Consider the following 15,520-nt stretch of genomic DNA (forward strand, 5'->3'; position numbering starts at 1 on the left):
GTGGGCTGTGTATGGGGGTTGCTTGTGGAATTGTATGTGTGGATGGATATGTCACATTGTGCATTTGGTAGTGTGTGTATGTGGTATTGCATGTGAGAGGCTGCATGTATGTGGATTGTCAATAGTGTTTGTGTATGGGCTGTTTGTATTATTTGTTTTGGGGGGGGGGGGGGGGGGTTATTCTGCAGCTGTGTATATTTAGCAGTGTGGGTGGCTTCCCTGTGTTCCAAGTACAGCTCAAGTACAGGAGCTGCTCTACAACAGTGTTGATTCCCATTCACAAGTGCTGGGAGGAAGTGATCTGAAATCACTTCCTCTACGTGCTGCAATGCATAAATTGAGGATTGTCCTTCACCACCTTTTCGTATTAGCAGATATCTGAAGTTTCACTGGGACTCCTGATAGGCCAGAACCTGTTTGGCTCTAGCAGCCTCGAGTGCCGCGCAAGGGCCATAGGTTGCCAACCCCTGGTATAGACTAAATGTATCCATCTAGAATTTAAAACAATGTAAACTTTCATGACCTTTGCTATTGCTACTCCCAATTGATGCCTATATGTGACATATTTATAAAAAAAAAAAAAAAAAAAAAAAAAAAAATGTTTTTGCCTTAATCATGTACCTCTTGTACATTTCAGACTATTAAGAAATAACCAGGTTACTTAAACTGAGAATTCAGTTTCACTGTGCAATATCGTACCTGTGCTTCTAGAGCACTGAAGGTAGTCTTGGCAACCTTGATGTTTGTGAAGTACATATTCCTATGAGTTCTCAGCTGAGCGTCATGGGAAATGTGGTTTACAAAGTTAAAAATCCCTAATATAGAGACACTGTAGGTTTTACAAAATGACTTGTCTCCTTTCATTGAACCAGGGTTTAATAGTATATATTGCTTGCTGAAGTTTTATTTGTTAACACTATCCTAATTTTGTTTTTAGAAATTGGCACATTTGTAAATTAATGGTCCACTATAGGCACCCAGATCATTTCATCTCATTGATGTGGTCTGGGTGCAGTGTCCGTGTCCCCTTAACCCTGCGATGTAAAAAACCTTGCTGCTTCAGAGAAATCGCAATGCATACAATGCTGGGGTAAGTCCACCTCTATTGGCGGTCTACCAGGCAGCCACTAGAGGCGCTTGCTGCAATCTCATTAAAGGGAAACTCCAGTGCCAGGAAACCGATCAGTTTTCCTGGCACTGGAGGGTCCCTCTCCCTCCCCCACCCACCAATCCCCAGTTACTGAAGGGGTGAAAACCCCTTCAGTGACTTACATGAGGCAACGGCGATGTCCCTCGCCGCTGTCTCCTCCTCCGCGACGCTCCTCCCTGTGCTTTCGTCGGCCGGTGGGCGAGACTGATCCCGCCCACCGGCCGAGGAGACCTAATGCCGCGCATGCGCATTAGCGCTCCCCATAGGAAAGCATTAAAAACTAATTTCAATGCTTTCCTATGGGGATTTGAGCGACGCTGGAGGTCCTCTCACAGCGCGAGGACGTCCAGCGACGCTCTAGCACAGGTTTCCTGTGCTATGAAGCAGGAAGTTCCCTCTAGTGGCTGTCTAGTAGACAGCCACTAGAGGTGGAGTTAACCCTGCAAGGTAATTATTGCAGTTTATAAAAAACTGCAATAATTACACTTGCAGGGTTAGGAGTAGTGGGAGTTGGCAACCAGACCACTCCAATGAGCAGAAGTGGTCTGGGTGCCTGGAGTGTCCCTTTAAGTTTAACGCAGTGAAAAGATGTTGGACATCCTCAAGCTTTGCATGAGGATATCCAGAGTCTTCAAAATCCCAATAGGAAAACATTGATTAATTGCTTTCCTATAAGGAATGATTAATGTGAGCAAGGGTAAAGACAGTGGTGCTGGAAAGAGGCAAGAAGAAAAACTTTTTTTTACCCCTTTGATCAACGGTGGGGGAACACAAAGGGAGATGGACACTATAGTTTTAGGAATACAAAACGGTATATTTAACGATATAATGGTTCCTTTACACCCCTGGCTGTCAGACAAACTGTCCTGTTACTTCCTGGTTTGGTTAGCTCAGTGGAGCTAAACCTCAAGAGGCAGGCAATTGCTCAGTACTCCTGCCTTTCTAAGATTTCTCATTTAGCTGCATTGGCAAGACTTCGATTAAGTAGCCACAGAAAGTCTGGGCGGGATAGAATGGAAAGGGCTTACAACGGTTGCAGCCTCTGCAAGTCGTTTCTAGATACCAATTTTAAAAAAATGAATGCATTTAAATATTCCTTTAAACTCTAAAGCAATCTCCTTTTCATTTACTGCACTCAGCATAAGAATCAAGGATTTGTAGTTTTTGTTTTCTTTAATTTTTTTCTTTTTTTTAATTCTTTATTTTTGTTGTGCACAAAATGAACAAGTAGCCTTAGCGCGCCACAACAGCGACGCCTGGACGAATTGGCAGACAGTTGCATTACAGTGTGTGGCATTTGTTAGTCAGGCACATTTTATGTTATTTATCAAAGATTAACAGTGTAGATAACATTAAATGGAAAAGAAAATTAAAATAAATAAACAAACAAACAAAAACAGCTAGGTTAGACACAATAAGCGTTTGTCAGTAAATTATGAAACAACAGGCTAGGCTAACTGGCAGCGTGTGAGTGATTAGCCAAGGTGAGTATGTCAAGATGTGTTTGCATATTAAATAGCTTAAAGTCTCGCTTGGTTAAGTATCAAGCATATCAGGCAAATATAACATAGTGAGATATACTGTTTGGGGGCAGTGTTATGTGTGCTGTAACCGGCTAATCTAAAAAGGAGGTAAATAAGAATACCGTTATGTGGGCGTCCAACTATGTCGGTATATACACTAAGTGAGTCACATCTGCCGGCAAAGGGACTGGAAAAACAAAATGTTAACTTCAGCCAATGCCCAGGGACGGGAGGCCGTTAGCAGGTAAGTGCGTGAGACTGATGCCACTGATGTGCTTCAGGGGGTAGACCGGCGTGATGGTTCGCGGCAGGCACCGACCCTTCCATTTCTCGCCATGCGGCTTGCGCCAGGCTGGGGTGAGGACTGAGGTCATGCTGTTCCGGCGGTTGGCGTGGCTGCGAGCAGTAGACAGCTCTGAGCGTGCGGTGGCTTGCAAGCTGCGGTGTTCGGAGGTTGCTGGTCCTGCTGAGTGGTATTTGGGTCGGGTCTGCCTGGCGGTTTCGCTCAGTTGTGCGCGAGGGTGATTGATGGTGCATGAGGAGTTTGCCTTTGCTTCCCGCCATCCAGCTCTCCGGCACAGTCTCCGTCTGAAGGCTGCTGGAGTGGGACCCAGCGTTTTGCCCCGGGCTCCCAGAGGGCATGTATCTCGAGGTAGGCCGCCGGCAGAGAGTTGTCTCCCCTCCTCTTCTCCCTCCTGTCTTGGGGGCAAGTGTCACGTTGGGGCCCCGCAGTGCTTACTTGTTGCTTTTCATGTTGGGCCAGGTAGAGTCAGCGGTACGCTGCGGGCTCTGCTTGCCGGATCTTTCGCACGTGGCCTCCGCCATCTTAGAGTTGGGCCTTAGGCCCCTGTGGTGCATCCGCATGTGGCTTAAGGGTGAGGACCGGGATCACCCCCCCGGTCCAGTAGTAGTTCTGGTGACTATAGTGTCACTTTAAAGTTAAAAAGATAAGAGTGGGCTTTTTCCCCCCTAATGTCTTTTTTTGTGTGTAAAATTTACACAAACGTTTACCGTATATACTCGCGTATAAGCCGAGTTTTTCAGCACATTTTTTGTGCTGAAAAACCCCAACTCGGCTTATACTCGAGTCAATTGTCTGTTTTATGGCAATTTACATTGCCATAATACAGACAATGGGGCTGTGTAGGAGGGGGGCTGGCAGGGAGCTCTTACTTACCTCTCCTGCAGCTCCTGTCAGCTCCCTCCGCCTCCACGCCGGTCCGTTCAGCACCTCTGTCAGCTCCCAGTGTAAGTCTCGCGAGAGCCGCGGGGTCATAGTGCGGCCGCGAGACTTACACTGGGAGCTGCACGGACCGGTGCGGAGGAGGAGGGAGCTGACAGGAGCTGCAGGAGAGGTAAGTAACAGCTCTGCCAGCCCCCCTCCTACACAGCCCATCCACTGGACCAACAGGGAGTGAGAGCCCCCCTTCCTGCCATGTATCAAGCAGGGAGGGGGGACGAAAAAAAATAAATAATAATAAAAAAAAATAATAATTAAAATAAAATAAAAAATTAAAATAATTAAAAAATAATAATAAAATTGCCCACCCCCCACCAAGGCTCTGCAACACACACACACACACACACACACACACGCTGCACTCATTATATACACACACTGTAAATAAATATTCAATTATTAAAAAAAATTTAGGATCTAATTTTATTTAGAAATTTAACAGTAGCTGCTGCATTTCCCACCCTAGTCTTAAACTCAAGTCAATAAGTTTTCCTAATTTTGGGGGGTATATATTCGGGTCGGCTTATACTGGAGTATATACGGTAATTAGGTAACAGGGAAAGTTTCTTTGAGAGCCATTTGACTAACAGCATATAACTTATACATATGGCATGGCAGCACTTTACATGCTGGAATGAACATGGAATGTGTGCGTATATTAGAATTGTTGCATTCCTCATGTTTCCCAGAGGTGAACTGAAACATTTTCTAGTAAAACTTTCACAATGATGCAGAAGTGCTTTGACTAAAATGCTGATTAGCACCTTAGTTCTTGGCCATCTATGAAATTTGTAAGTGTTCCACGTGATGCTTAATGGCACTGTGAGTAATTTATTGGTGTGCTTTACCTTTCTTCAGAGCCACGTGTAAAAGACCAATATCAGGTAGATCTTGCTAGCAAAAACCTGTTGACGGTAAGTAGGGTGTGGGTGCACTGACTCAGCATCGAAGGTTTATCGGTTTAAATAGGCTTGTGTTATATAAAAAGGCTTTAATAATGGGAGCTTACACACATGGTTCCATTACTCCGCTACTAAATCTGTTTTTGCAGACTGTGCAAACATTTGTAAAATAGGTTACTCCAACAACACCTACGTATCCGCCAAACACACACCACTGGATGCCCTTTTGCTGACCAGTTTACAGACAATCCTAACTGATGTACTAGTCATTGTATTACAAACAGTTACCAAGCCCTAACATTATCCAATCTCATTTTACTCTAAACTGATGCACACCTGGCAAATGTAAATGTTTCACTTTAATCTACTTCCCATGTCTACAATGCTATTGGCTGCAAAAAAAAAAACACACATACTCCCCATTTTTCAAAGTACTTAACGTGTGTGTAGATTGATATTAGGAAGTGGTCTGGGTGCAGTGGTCCTGTAGATTTAACCCTACAATGTAAAACATTGCCATTTGTAAAAACATTAAAGGGTTAAGCATGCCTCTAGTATGCTTAGTATCTTTAAAAAGACTATCGGCACCCAGACTGCTTTATTTCAATGAAGTAGTCTGAGTGCTACGCCCTCTCCCATCCCCGCATATTACTGTTCTGCCAAAACGGCAACTTTTCATTGCCGGGTTAACCTGCCTCTAGTGGCTGGCATACTGACAGCCAATGGCACTTACACAAAATTGAGTAAAACTTCACTATTTTACACAAAATTGAGTAAAACTTCACTATTCTATCAGATGGCCTCAGAGTTTTGCAGCACGTGCACACTAGCCTCCTAATGCTTTCCTATGGGAAGGCATTGGATTGGCTGACAGAACAGCATGGTGAGGGATGCATGATGAGTTAATCAAAAACTCTCACAGGTGGGGGCAGTGACCTAAACAGTGACTAGGGCACTATTGCATTAGGAATAAACATTTGTATTTCAAATTATGAGTGTTCCTTTACATCTGATCTCACTCACCTGACATAGGGAAGTAAATTCATCCATGTGAGTAGAAATTTACTACTGTTAAGTGTGCCTCCAGTCTTGCAGTGGCAAGTAACTCTTTAGTATGCCTCGTATGATAGGATGTCAAAATTTCAGCACAGGTTGAAATTATACATCAACAGCTCATCTCTTTGCAGAGAAATAATCCTTCCACTAAACACAACACTAGTTCCATGGTATCTACAATCTACCAACTGTTGTTCAACTATGGCTCCATTTTATCTGTTACTTTCATGACTTCCACTATAGCCTGCAGACTTACAGACAAGACTCTTAAAACCAACATCAACCATTAGATTGCCAAAAGTAGCACATTTACATTTTGTGTTTATTTATTTCGCAAAGTAAAAATTTAGAAAAAGTGTTTACACTGGTGATCTTGATAATTATATTCAGCTGTATGTGTATTGCATACTCTGGTAAGCATTGGCAATTATGTAGAAACAGAAAAAGAAAACCATACACAAGCAAGCCAAGGACAGGTTAGATGACTCCCTGCAAAATAGCTAACCAATTCATTTAATATTTGCTCATCCTATAAATCCTCAAACTCACTATAAACAAACCTTATAAACCAGATAAATATCATAAAGTATTTTTTTTAGTAGATATACCACCTCTGTTCTGGTCTGCCTAATGTTAATTCTGTGCATATTTTGTGTCTATCCTCACCAAGCGAACTATAAACATGATAATCTTCTCCCTTGCAGGCAGAGTTCCTGCAAGGGGAGGATCATGATCATCTCATCTGGCTTCCCTCTGTTGCAGATATAGGTTTTTTTTTTTATCAACCCTATCCTCCCCCCTATGCCAGGTCAGACTGTGAGCATGTGCGGAGCCAGCAAGACGGTCCAAGCCTTTGAGTGGACCACGTAAGGCCCCTGTTACACCAGGAAGGAGCATGCAAGGCAGCATCAGGACCTATGCCCGGTGCTGGATCCCATGTATGTAAAACTTTTTTGCAGGTTGGAGGGCAAACGGACGAGATGGACCCAAACGGTGCCCAACAAGACATACTAAACAGAAAAGTCCTCCCCCTCCTCCGAAGGGTTGGAATAACTTTTTAACTACTTTGGCTCATATAAATGACAATCTTTGGCAATATGCTGAGATTCTGCCTCAACTTATTGGTCATAATGGCTGATGGAAGCAGGCAACATCTTAAACATTGAATGTATATGGAATCTTATTATTCAAGTGTGAGACTAACTTTCATACTTCGTGTTATGTACGCTTATGCTAGCAGGCAGCTAGTAGATGGCAGCGTTGAGAAGTGCAAATTAAAAGTAAAGCAGGGGTGTGAAAAATATAAAAATATATAGATTTTTAAATGACACTAATTAACTAAACTGAATTTTCATACATTTATTTTAGTATGACTGCTGACTGCTCTAAGCCAAACAGTAGTGCCCCTGGACAGAAGCACTCCACGCTTCCTCAAACTGCTTTGGAGAAACCAGATGCTGCAGGGAATAGGGAGATCCTGCTGAAGCCTTTGTGGTAAAACCGTTCAAGAAAGGATTAACGCAGTCAGGAAATAAAGTGCCAGGGATCTCTGTGCACAATAACAACTTTATATTGATTAAGTTGTTATGGTACCAATACAGTTCCTTTAAATTAAAAAAATATCTAATTAAGTTATAGTCACAAACTTTTGAGGACGTCCTGCTCCGTTAGAATAAAGGAAGCTTCTCTAGTGGCTGACATACAGTAACTAGAGGAATTCTTAGTCCAGCAAAGTAATCATTGCATACAAACAAAATATGTGATCACAACCCCAGTGAGAAACAGTGATAATATACAAAAAACGGAGCTTCCCTGTATAAGGTGAAGTTTCCTGGAAAAGATCCCCAAAGACTTCCTCTTGTCTTCAGCATATATACAAAATAGAGTAGGGGATTATCTGCTAAACACAGATAAAATGGAAAAACATAGCGTTTAACTGTGTGGGAAAAATAAGGATGTATAATAAGCAATTGGCCACTCACAAATTTTCAGATGTAAAAAAGCCTTGAGTGTAATCTTTTTCCTCCAGATTTTCTATGTTCATCCTCACACTCCCATCAGTAGTTTAGAGATATTTGCTCCAAAAGAGAAAATATATACAGAAAAATAAGGTGCAAATCCAGAGTGTAGTAAAAAAGATTTAATAACTTACATGTATATTTAAAACAATCAGCATATCACCACTGGGCGTCCTACGCGTTTCGTCCTTATTTTTCTGTATATATTTTCTCTTTTGGAGCAAATATCTCTAAACTACTGATGGGAGTGTGAGGATGAACATAGAAAATCTGGAGGAAAAAGATTACACTCAAGGCTTTTTTACATCTGAAAATTTGTGAGTGGCCAATTGCTTATTATACATCCTTATTTTTCCCACACAGTTAAACGCTATGTTTTTCCATTTTATCTGTGTTTAGCAGATAATCCCCTACTCTATTTTGTAAGTAATCATTGCAGTTTCTCTAAAACCACAATGTTTTACACTGCAGGACTAAGGGGGACGGGTGAAGTGGCCTGGATGCCTGTAGTATCCCTTTAACCTCTTAAGGACACATGACATGTGTGACATGTCATGATTCCCTTTTATTCCAGAAGTTTGGCCCTTAAGGGGGTTAAGACAGAAGTTGTCAAAAGGTAGATCCCCAAATGTTTTCAAACTACAGCTGCCATGGTGCTATGTCCTTCAAAAGGCATGGAAAGCACCACGGGAGTGAATCAACCTTTTGGCCACTCCTGATTTAAGAGTTTAAATTGATCAACACCTGGAAACTAGTTTGAATGATTACCACAATAACTAAATAAAGGAAACATACTCCACAACACGCCCACCCTCCACATACCCACACAGGGCCACCCTTCACGCCGTCCACATACCCACCCTTCACGCCGTCCACATGCCCACACAGGGCCACCCTTCACGCCGTCCACATGCCCACACAGGGCCACCCTTCACGCCGTCCACATGCCCACACAGGGCCACCCTTCACGCCGTCCACATGCCCACACAGGGCCACCCTTCACGCCGTCCACATGCCCACACAGGGCCACCCTTCACGCCGTCCACATGCCCACACAGGGCCACCCTTCACGCCGTCCACATGCCCACACAGGGCCACCCTTCACGCCGTCCACATGCCCACACAGGGCCACCCTTCACGCCGTCCACATGCCCACACAGGGCCACCCTTCACGCCGTCCACATGCCCACACAGGGCCACCCTTCACGCCGTCCACATGCCCACACAGGGCCACCCTTCACGCCGTCCACATGCCCACACAGGGCCACCCTTCACGCCGTCCACATGCCCACACAGGGCCACCCTTCACGCCGTCCACATGCCCACACAGGGCCACCCTTCACGCCGTCCACATGCCCACACAGGGCCACCCTTCACGCCGTCCATATGCCCACACAGGGCCACCCTTCACGCCGTCCATATGCCCACACAGGGCCACCCTTCACGCCGTCCATATGCCCACACAGGGCCACCCTTCACGCCGTCCATATGCCCACACAGGGCCACCCTTGTGTTCTGTACAGTAATTCCAAGTGAATAGGACTCTTCCATGCGGTGTGCATTACAATAATATGTACAGACAGAATATCGTTCCTGGAGCTCGCAGCCCTCCGGTATGTACAACTCACGCAGTCTGCCGATCTGTTAATTAACGGCTCGCTATAGGCTCATAATAAACAGAGTTCACGTGTTACCGGGCCCGCCACCCCCACCAGACCGCCTTCATTACGGGCAGTCCTCAGCACTGAATGAGGAGGGAGGACGGGGGAGTCCACAAATACCGTTAATTAATCCCCTAAAACGAGTCTTACCGTAAAACGATCGACCGCCCTCCGCCATTTTGTAAAACTCGCCCAGTCTATCGTCACTTCCTCTCGGGTCCGGCCTCCTGCGCCGATCCACCAATCACCCGGGCAACGAAAAGACCCAGCAGAAGGCCGCACGTAATCAGGTTTCAGGCATAAAGTGACGCACGCGCCATAGAGGGCGGAGCCAACAGTGCCCGCCGACGTCACTCCGCGACACCTTCACAAACATTCGCGTGACCATAGACAGTCTATGCGCGTGACCGCCTGCGAGGCAGCCTATTGGATTTCGTGTGCGGTGAACATCTGGCTGCACGTTTATCGTTCAGATAAAGTAAATCTTTATTGATACACACGTTAGTGACACGAGCACTTGCTTTTTCGCCCTCTATAATGCATAGCTTCCAAGTGTCCCTATTTAGGAGGGTCAGTCCCTATTTTGCAGCCAAATCCAATCTGTCTCTCTTTTCTATCCTAATGTCCTTATTTTCAAGGATCTCCATGTAGTTGTGTGTGAGCATATACATGTAAAATTAAGGTTTGCTTTGCCTTAAAATACACTATATACATTTAATAGAGTAAAAACAATATATAAATTGATAATTTAATTTGAAATGTATCTCAATAACAACAACAAATAGGATCTAAAAAAAAAGTGCAAATGACATAAAAACAATTTAATTGAAAAAAAAACCTATGTGCAAATACAAGCAAGAGGGAACAATATAAAGTAAAGAAATGTGATTAGTGATAGTGATCACTGTCATAAATTGACTTACAAATGATAAAAAAAGAAAAACAACATAGTGTAAAACTGTATAAAAATATAAAAGGAAGGGGGGAGTTAGGATGGCACTCAGAGACAGGGAGAAGTTATGTACAGCTCAGAGCAATGCAGCTCCTTAATGAATTAGATCCACGTGTACGATTGTATAGGAAATAAACTATATTTCGCCTTTGAATTCAATATGCAGTTCGGTGAATGTCTCCGAATTCAGCATACAGTTTGGCATAAGCCTCTAAGCCAGTGATGGCGAACCTTGTTGAGCTCGAGTGCCCAAACTGCAATATATGCCAACTTTTTTTTTCCTTAAAGTGCCAACAAGTGGCAATTAAACCTTAATACTGAGGTTTAAGTTTAGAAAAAACAACTCGTACTGTTGTCCAAACTAATTAACAACTTTTGTTTTAAAAGAACACAACAACAGAGAGTTCAATGATACAAATTTTAAATAATGATATAAATAGATAAAATTAAGCTTATATTTATTAGTATCTCCAACAAATGCAATACATACACACAGTCTGCTGAATACACACACACAAGACCGCTGAATACAGAGACTGATGAATACACACACACACAGTCCGCTCAATACACACACACAGACTGCTGAATACATACACACACACACAGACTGCTGAATACACGCACACACACACAGACTGCTGAATACACGCACACACACACAGACTGCGGAATACACGCACACACACACACAGACTGCTGAATACACGCACACACACACAGACTGCTGAATACACACACACACACACACACAGACTGCTGAATACACACACATACTGCATTGAGGGGTGTAATGTATGTGTTTGTGTGAGGTGCTGTGTGTGTGCTGTGTGTGAGGGGTGCTGTGTGTGTCTGAGGGTTGCTGTGTGTGTGTAGTGTGTGTGTGTAGTGTGTGTGGGGGGGTGTTGTGGGGGTGTGTGTGAGGGGTGCTGTGTGTGTGTGTGAGGGGTGCTGTCCGTGTGTGTGTGAAGGGTGCTGTGTGTGAGGGGTGCTGTGCTGTGTGGGGAGGTAGGGGTGCTGTGCTGTGTGGGGGGTAAGGGGTGCTGTGTGGGGCGGTAGGGCTGCTGTGTGGGGGGGTAGGGGTGCTTCCCAATGAATTCCCAACACAGTTCTTCCCAATGAATTCCTGAATATTATCCCTTAATAGCCGTTCAAATAATTTCCCAGTCACAGAAGTTAAGCTCACAGGTCTATAATTTCCAGGCAAGGATTTTGAACCCTTTTTAAATATAGGAACAACATTTGCCTTCCTCCGGTACAATACCTGAAACAAAAGAATCTTGAAAAATTAAATACAGAAGTTCACTTATTTCCCCACTTAGTTCCTTAAGTACTCGTGGGTGGATACCGTCAGGCCCCAGAGCTTTATTTACATTAATTTTTTATAGCTGTAGCACCTTGTTTCGAGTTTTCCAATCACAAGTTATCTGCAAGTTTGTTGCAGCAATCATTTGCATATCTCTTGCCATAGGATCCTCATTAATATATACTGAAGAAAAATTGTTATTTAAAATTTCTGCCTTTTCCTGGTCTTCATTGGCTAACAGACCCATCTCTGTTTTCAGTGTACCTACACTGTCATTTTTTGATTTTTTTAGAATTAATATACTTGAAAACAATTTGGGGGTTGGTTTTGCATTCTTTGGCTATCAATTTCTCATTTTCTAGTTTAGCCACTTTAATTGCCTTTTTGCAAGTATTATTGGCTTCCTTATATCTTATATAGGAGGCCTCTGATTTGTCCGATTTAAATGCTTTAAAAGCCCTTTTCTTATTTTTAATCTCTTGTTTTACTTCTCTACTAAGCCACATTGGTTTTAATTTGTTTCTTTTATATTTATTACCCAATGGTACATACTGTGAAATGTACCTTTCTAATATTTGTTTGAATAGTTTCCATTTTTCCTCAGTGTTTTTATCACTAAGGAGTTTATGCCAGTCGATATGTTGTAGAGCTGCCCTAATCTTATTAAAATTGGCTTTTTAAAAATTATACGTTTTAATATACCCCACGTGCTTTTGCTTTTTTGAGTTTATTTCAAAAGTTACCATATTTTGATCACTATTTCCCAAATGCTCCCCTACTTGAATGTTGGTTAAAAGATTAACATTGTGACGGAGCGAGCTGGACGCGTTTCTCTAGAGCTCCGCTCCGTCTACACAGAGAATAGCCCACATTAGCCAGCAAGAAAGACTGCAAAACCCATCAACCTACCGTCTGAACAGCCCGGGAGAGATGGAGAAGCGACCGGGGAAAAAAACGCCAAAGAAAGGCGCGGAGGCAGGAGCTTCAGCCTCCGTAGCGGAGTTCTTCACTACTCCACGTGGCGGCCAGGCGGGCTCCCAAGATGGCGGAGCTACTCACCCTGATCCGGCAGACGCCTTGAACCGGAGGTCCCCAGGGGCTAACAATCCGTCCCCAGACACGGAGCAAATCCTGCACACCCTGGCAGAGGTAAAAGCCTACCTTGCAGGGGAAATAGAGCGCTCCATGAGGGTCCTGAGGGGAGAAATCCACGCCATAGGAGACCGTACCGCGCAGCTGGAGGCAAGGCAAGAAACGGCAACCCAGGCTCACAACACAATGACACAGCATGTAAACCTGCTTACGGCAAGACTGAGAACAGCTGAATTAGCCGTAGAAGATATGGCGAATAGAACCCGCCGCAATAATCTGCGCCTCAGAGGCCTGCCTGAAAACACAGGGGAGGGCCCAGTAGCGGAGATAGTCACTACCATCCTGAGACCCATGCTACCTGGCCTACCCGACCACATGTGGCACATTGAGAGGGCGCACAGGGCGCTACGTACCCGGCGACCAGATGCTAATGTCCCACGGGACATCATCATAAGATTCCTGCACTTCCAAACCAAGGAGGCGCTGCTTCAGCGGGGGAGGGAAGGCCCTATCACTTACCAAGGCGCCAACCTGACCCTCTTCCAAGATCTCGCCCCAACTACGCTGCAACACCGCAGGGAATGGAAACCGATCACGGAAGCACTAAGAGCGGCGAATATAAGATATGCATGGGGATATCCATTTAAGCTGCTGGCTTTTCACAAGGGAAAAACCCATTTCCTACAGCCAGGAGATGAGGCCTCAGCGCTGTTTGCAGACCTGGGAATCCAGACGCCACCAAGACTGCCCTCCACGCTCGGCAGTACCGCTGAACTCCAGCCTCTACCTGTAGAATGGCAAACCGTCGGGGAATGAGGTAACGGGGACATACTATATGGAGGAACTCTGTGTCCCTCACACACATGGGGACTGTGAGCCTGGTGGCAATGGCGGGGGGGTCAAGTGCTGGATGGGGTGGGGGGGGTGGGGATGCATATGTCAAGGAGGGAGGCGTGGGGCAGCCGCCAGGACCCTTTTTTTCCCCCGCAGTTGCCTTTTTCTATTTTACTTCTCATTTTTCTCCTTTTTTTTTTTTTTCCCTATGCGAGAAGGGCACACATTCACCGGTCCGGTACCGGAGCCCCTCATTACGGGGACTTGGGGAGGGGGGGAGTCTTGGGGGAGGGACAGGCCGGGACACAGGGTCACCCGGTAGCTTAGAGAGACTGTGAAGGGAGGGCCTCACAAAAGCCACAGGGGACATATCACAGTCTTCGCCTCCTACCAGGAACCAGCCTCTGGGACTCTGGGGTCATGGCTTGGGCAACGATTGTCATGGATCTGGGACTCAATACGCTCCCAAGTGAGCCTACCTAGTAGACTGAGCTTTTTGACTGTGCTATTATACACGGGGGTTCATGCATGACTAAAGGGATGCACTGTTTAACTACTATTTCTGTACGAAGAGGGCATGCAGGCGTAGCAAGCTCTCTATTGTAAATAGAATGTTATGCACACGGCCCGTGTGCCCCCGCAGCCAGCTCTATTGTCTAAATCACATATTGTGCTTTTGGTGCGCAAGCATGCATTGTGGGATAGGCTGTTTAGATAAAATACTCATGGGGTTTATGCACACGTGGTATAGTTTATGGTTTTAGAGAGCTTAAAAAGAGCATAAGATATGCGGGCCTGCACAATAAACTGTCCTATCCGAAAATCATGCTGCACATAGTGCTCTTATACTTCCCTGGCAGGATAACTAGATGGAATTTGCCGCACATAGTAACCATACAGGCGTAATGACGTACATTGTCTTGAGGTGGACTGCTATGCACACGGGCCTTGCAGCATGATATATTGCTTAGACTGTTCCTATTACACGGAGTGTTTATATACATCAATAGCAGCAAAGACTGCTTGGGTAGCATACTCAGCGCGGGACGTCTCTGCATAACATAGCAGACTACAAGGAGTTCGTCAGAATATTATACACATGCTTACGTAACATGTTATGTTGTTTTCAGGGGATGTTCCGCATTTAGTACTTTATGCATCCATTGTAAGCCATCTGGTTATATTAGAGTATTCTACGCAAGGTGTTCTAGGCCTACGCAGCATGCTCAACCGTGCAGATAGATTAAGGTACACGAGAGGTCTATACGCACACAGCAAGCTACAGTACTCTGACGGCGTACTAGACGCGGGTGTGTATGCATACGTAGCGAATTCTCTCGGTCCTATTGGGGACTCCGACCGTGGGCACACTGAGACTTGACGCCCCCCGGAGTCCGGGGTGCCCACTATCGGACTACCTATACTACCCACTTCACGGTGGTATTAAGTGTAAACAGAGATATCTCTCAACAGCCCCATAGGGCCCCTCAGGACACGGAGGGTGGACACGTAAAGGAACCATAAATCCCGGTAGCGGTTGGGGTCCACCAAAACTGATATCAATAGCTGGGGGAGGGGCACAGTTTTGTTATAATTGTTATAATTGATAATGTTTCACATTCTCTCTCACGCTCACGCACTAACATATCCAGTGTCCATGGGCAGCTATGGCCTGAGACCACTAAACCAGAGGCGGGCGCCCCCTAATGGGTACATCCCAACCCAGTGCTAGGGTGGGCATCGTTCACAGAGGCCCCCATGGAGGGGATACCCCATACTCGCACAA

At 45.0% G+C, this 15,520-nt stretch overlaps 2 protein-coding genes across 2 annotated transcripts in view; one reads left to right on the plus strand and one right to left on the minus strand.

The window, feature by feature from the left end:
* The window catches only part of NXF1 (nuclear RNA export factor 1), a 32,649-nt gene extending 22,776 nt beyond the window's left edge, over positions 1–9,873 (minus strand). Inside the window, exon 1 of the mRNA XM_063438885.1 lies at positions 9,701–9,873. Within this exon, the coding sequence (XP_063294955.1) occupies positions 9,701–9,728 (28 nt within the window). The 5' untranslated portion in view covers positions 9,729–9,873. The remainder of the gene's footprint in view (positions 1–9,700) is intronic.
* An 87-nt stretch (positions 9,874–9,960) lies between these two features.
* Positions 9,961–15,520, plus strand: part of LOC134578347 (protein RD3-like) — a 73,737-nt gene continuing 68,177 nt past the window's right edge. The window contains exon 1 of the mRNA XM_063437334.1: positions 9,961–10,028. The gene's annotated coding sequence lies outside the window, so the exon portion shown is untranslated. The remainder of the gene's footprint in view (positions 10,029–15,520) is intronic.

The sequence above is a fragment of the Pelobates fuscus genome, chromosome 12 (assembly GCF_036172605.1).
Source record: "Pelobates fuscus isolate aPelFus1 chromosome 12, aPelFus1.pri, whole genome shotgun sequence".
NCBI lineage: Eukaryota > Metazoa > Chordata > Amphibia > Anura > Pelobatidae > Pelobates > Pelobates fuscus.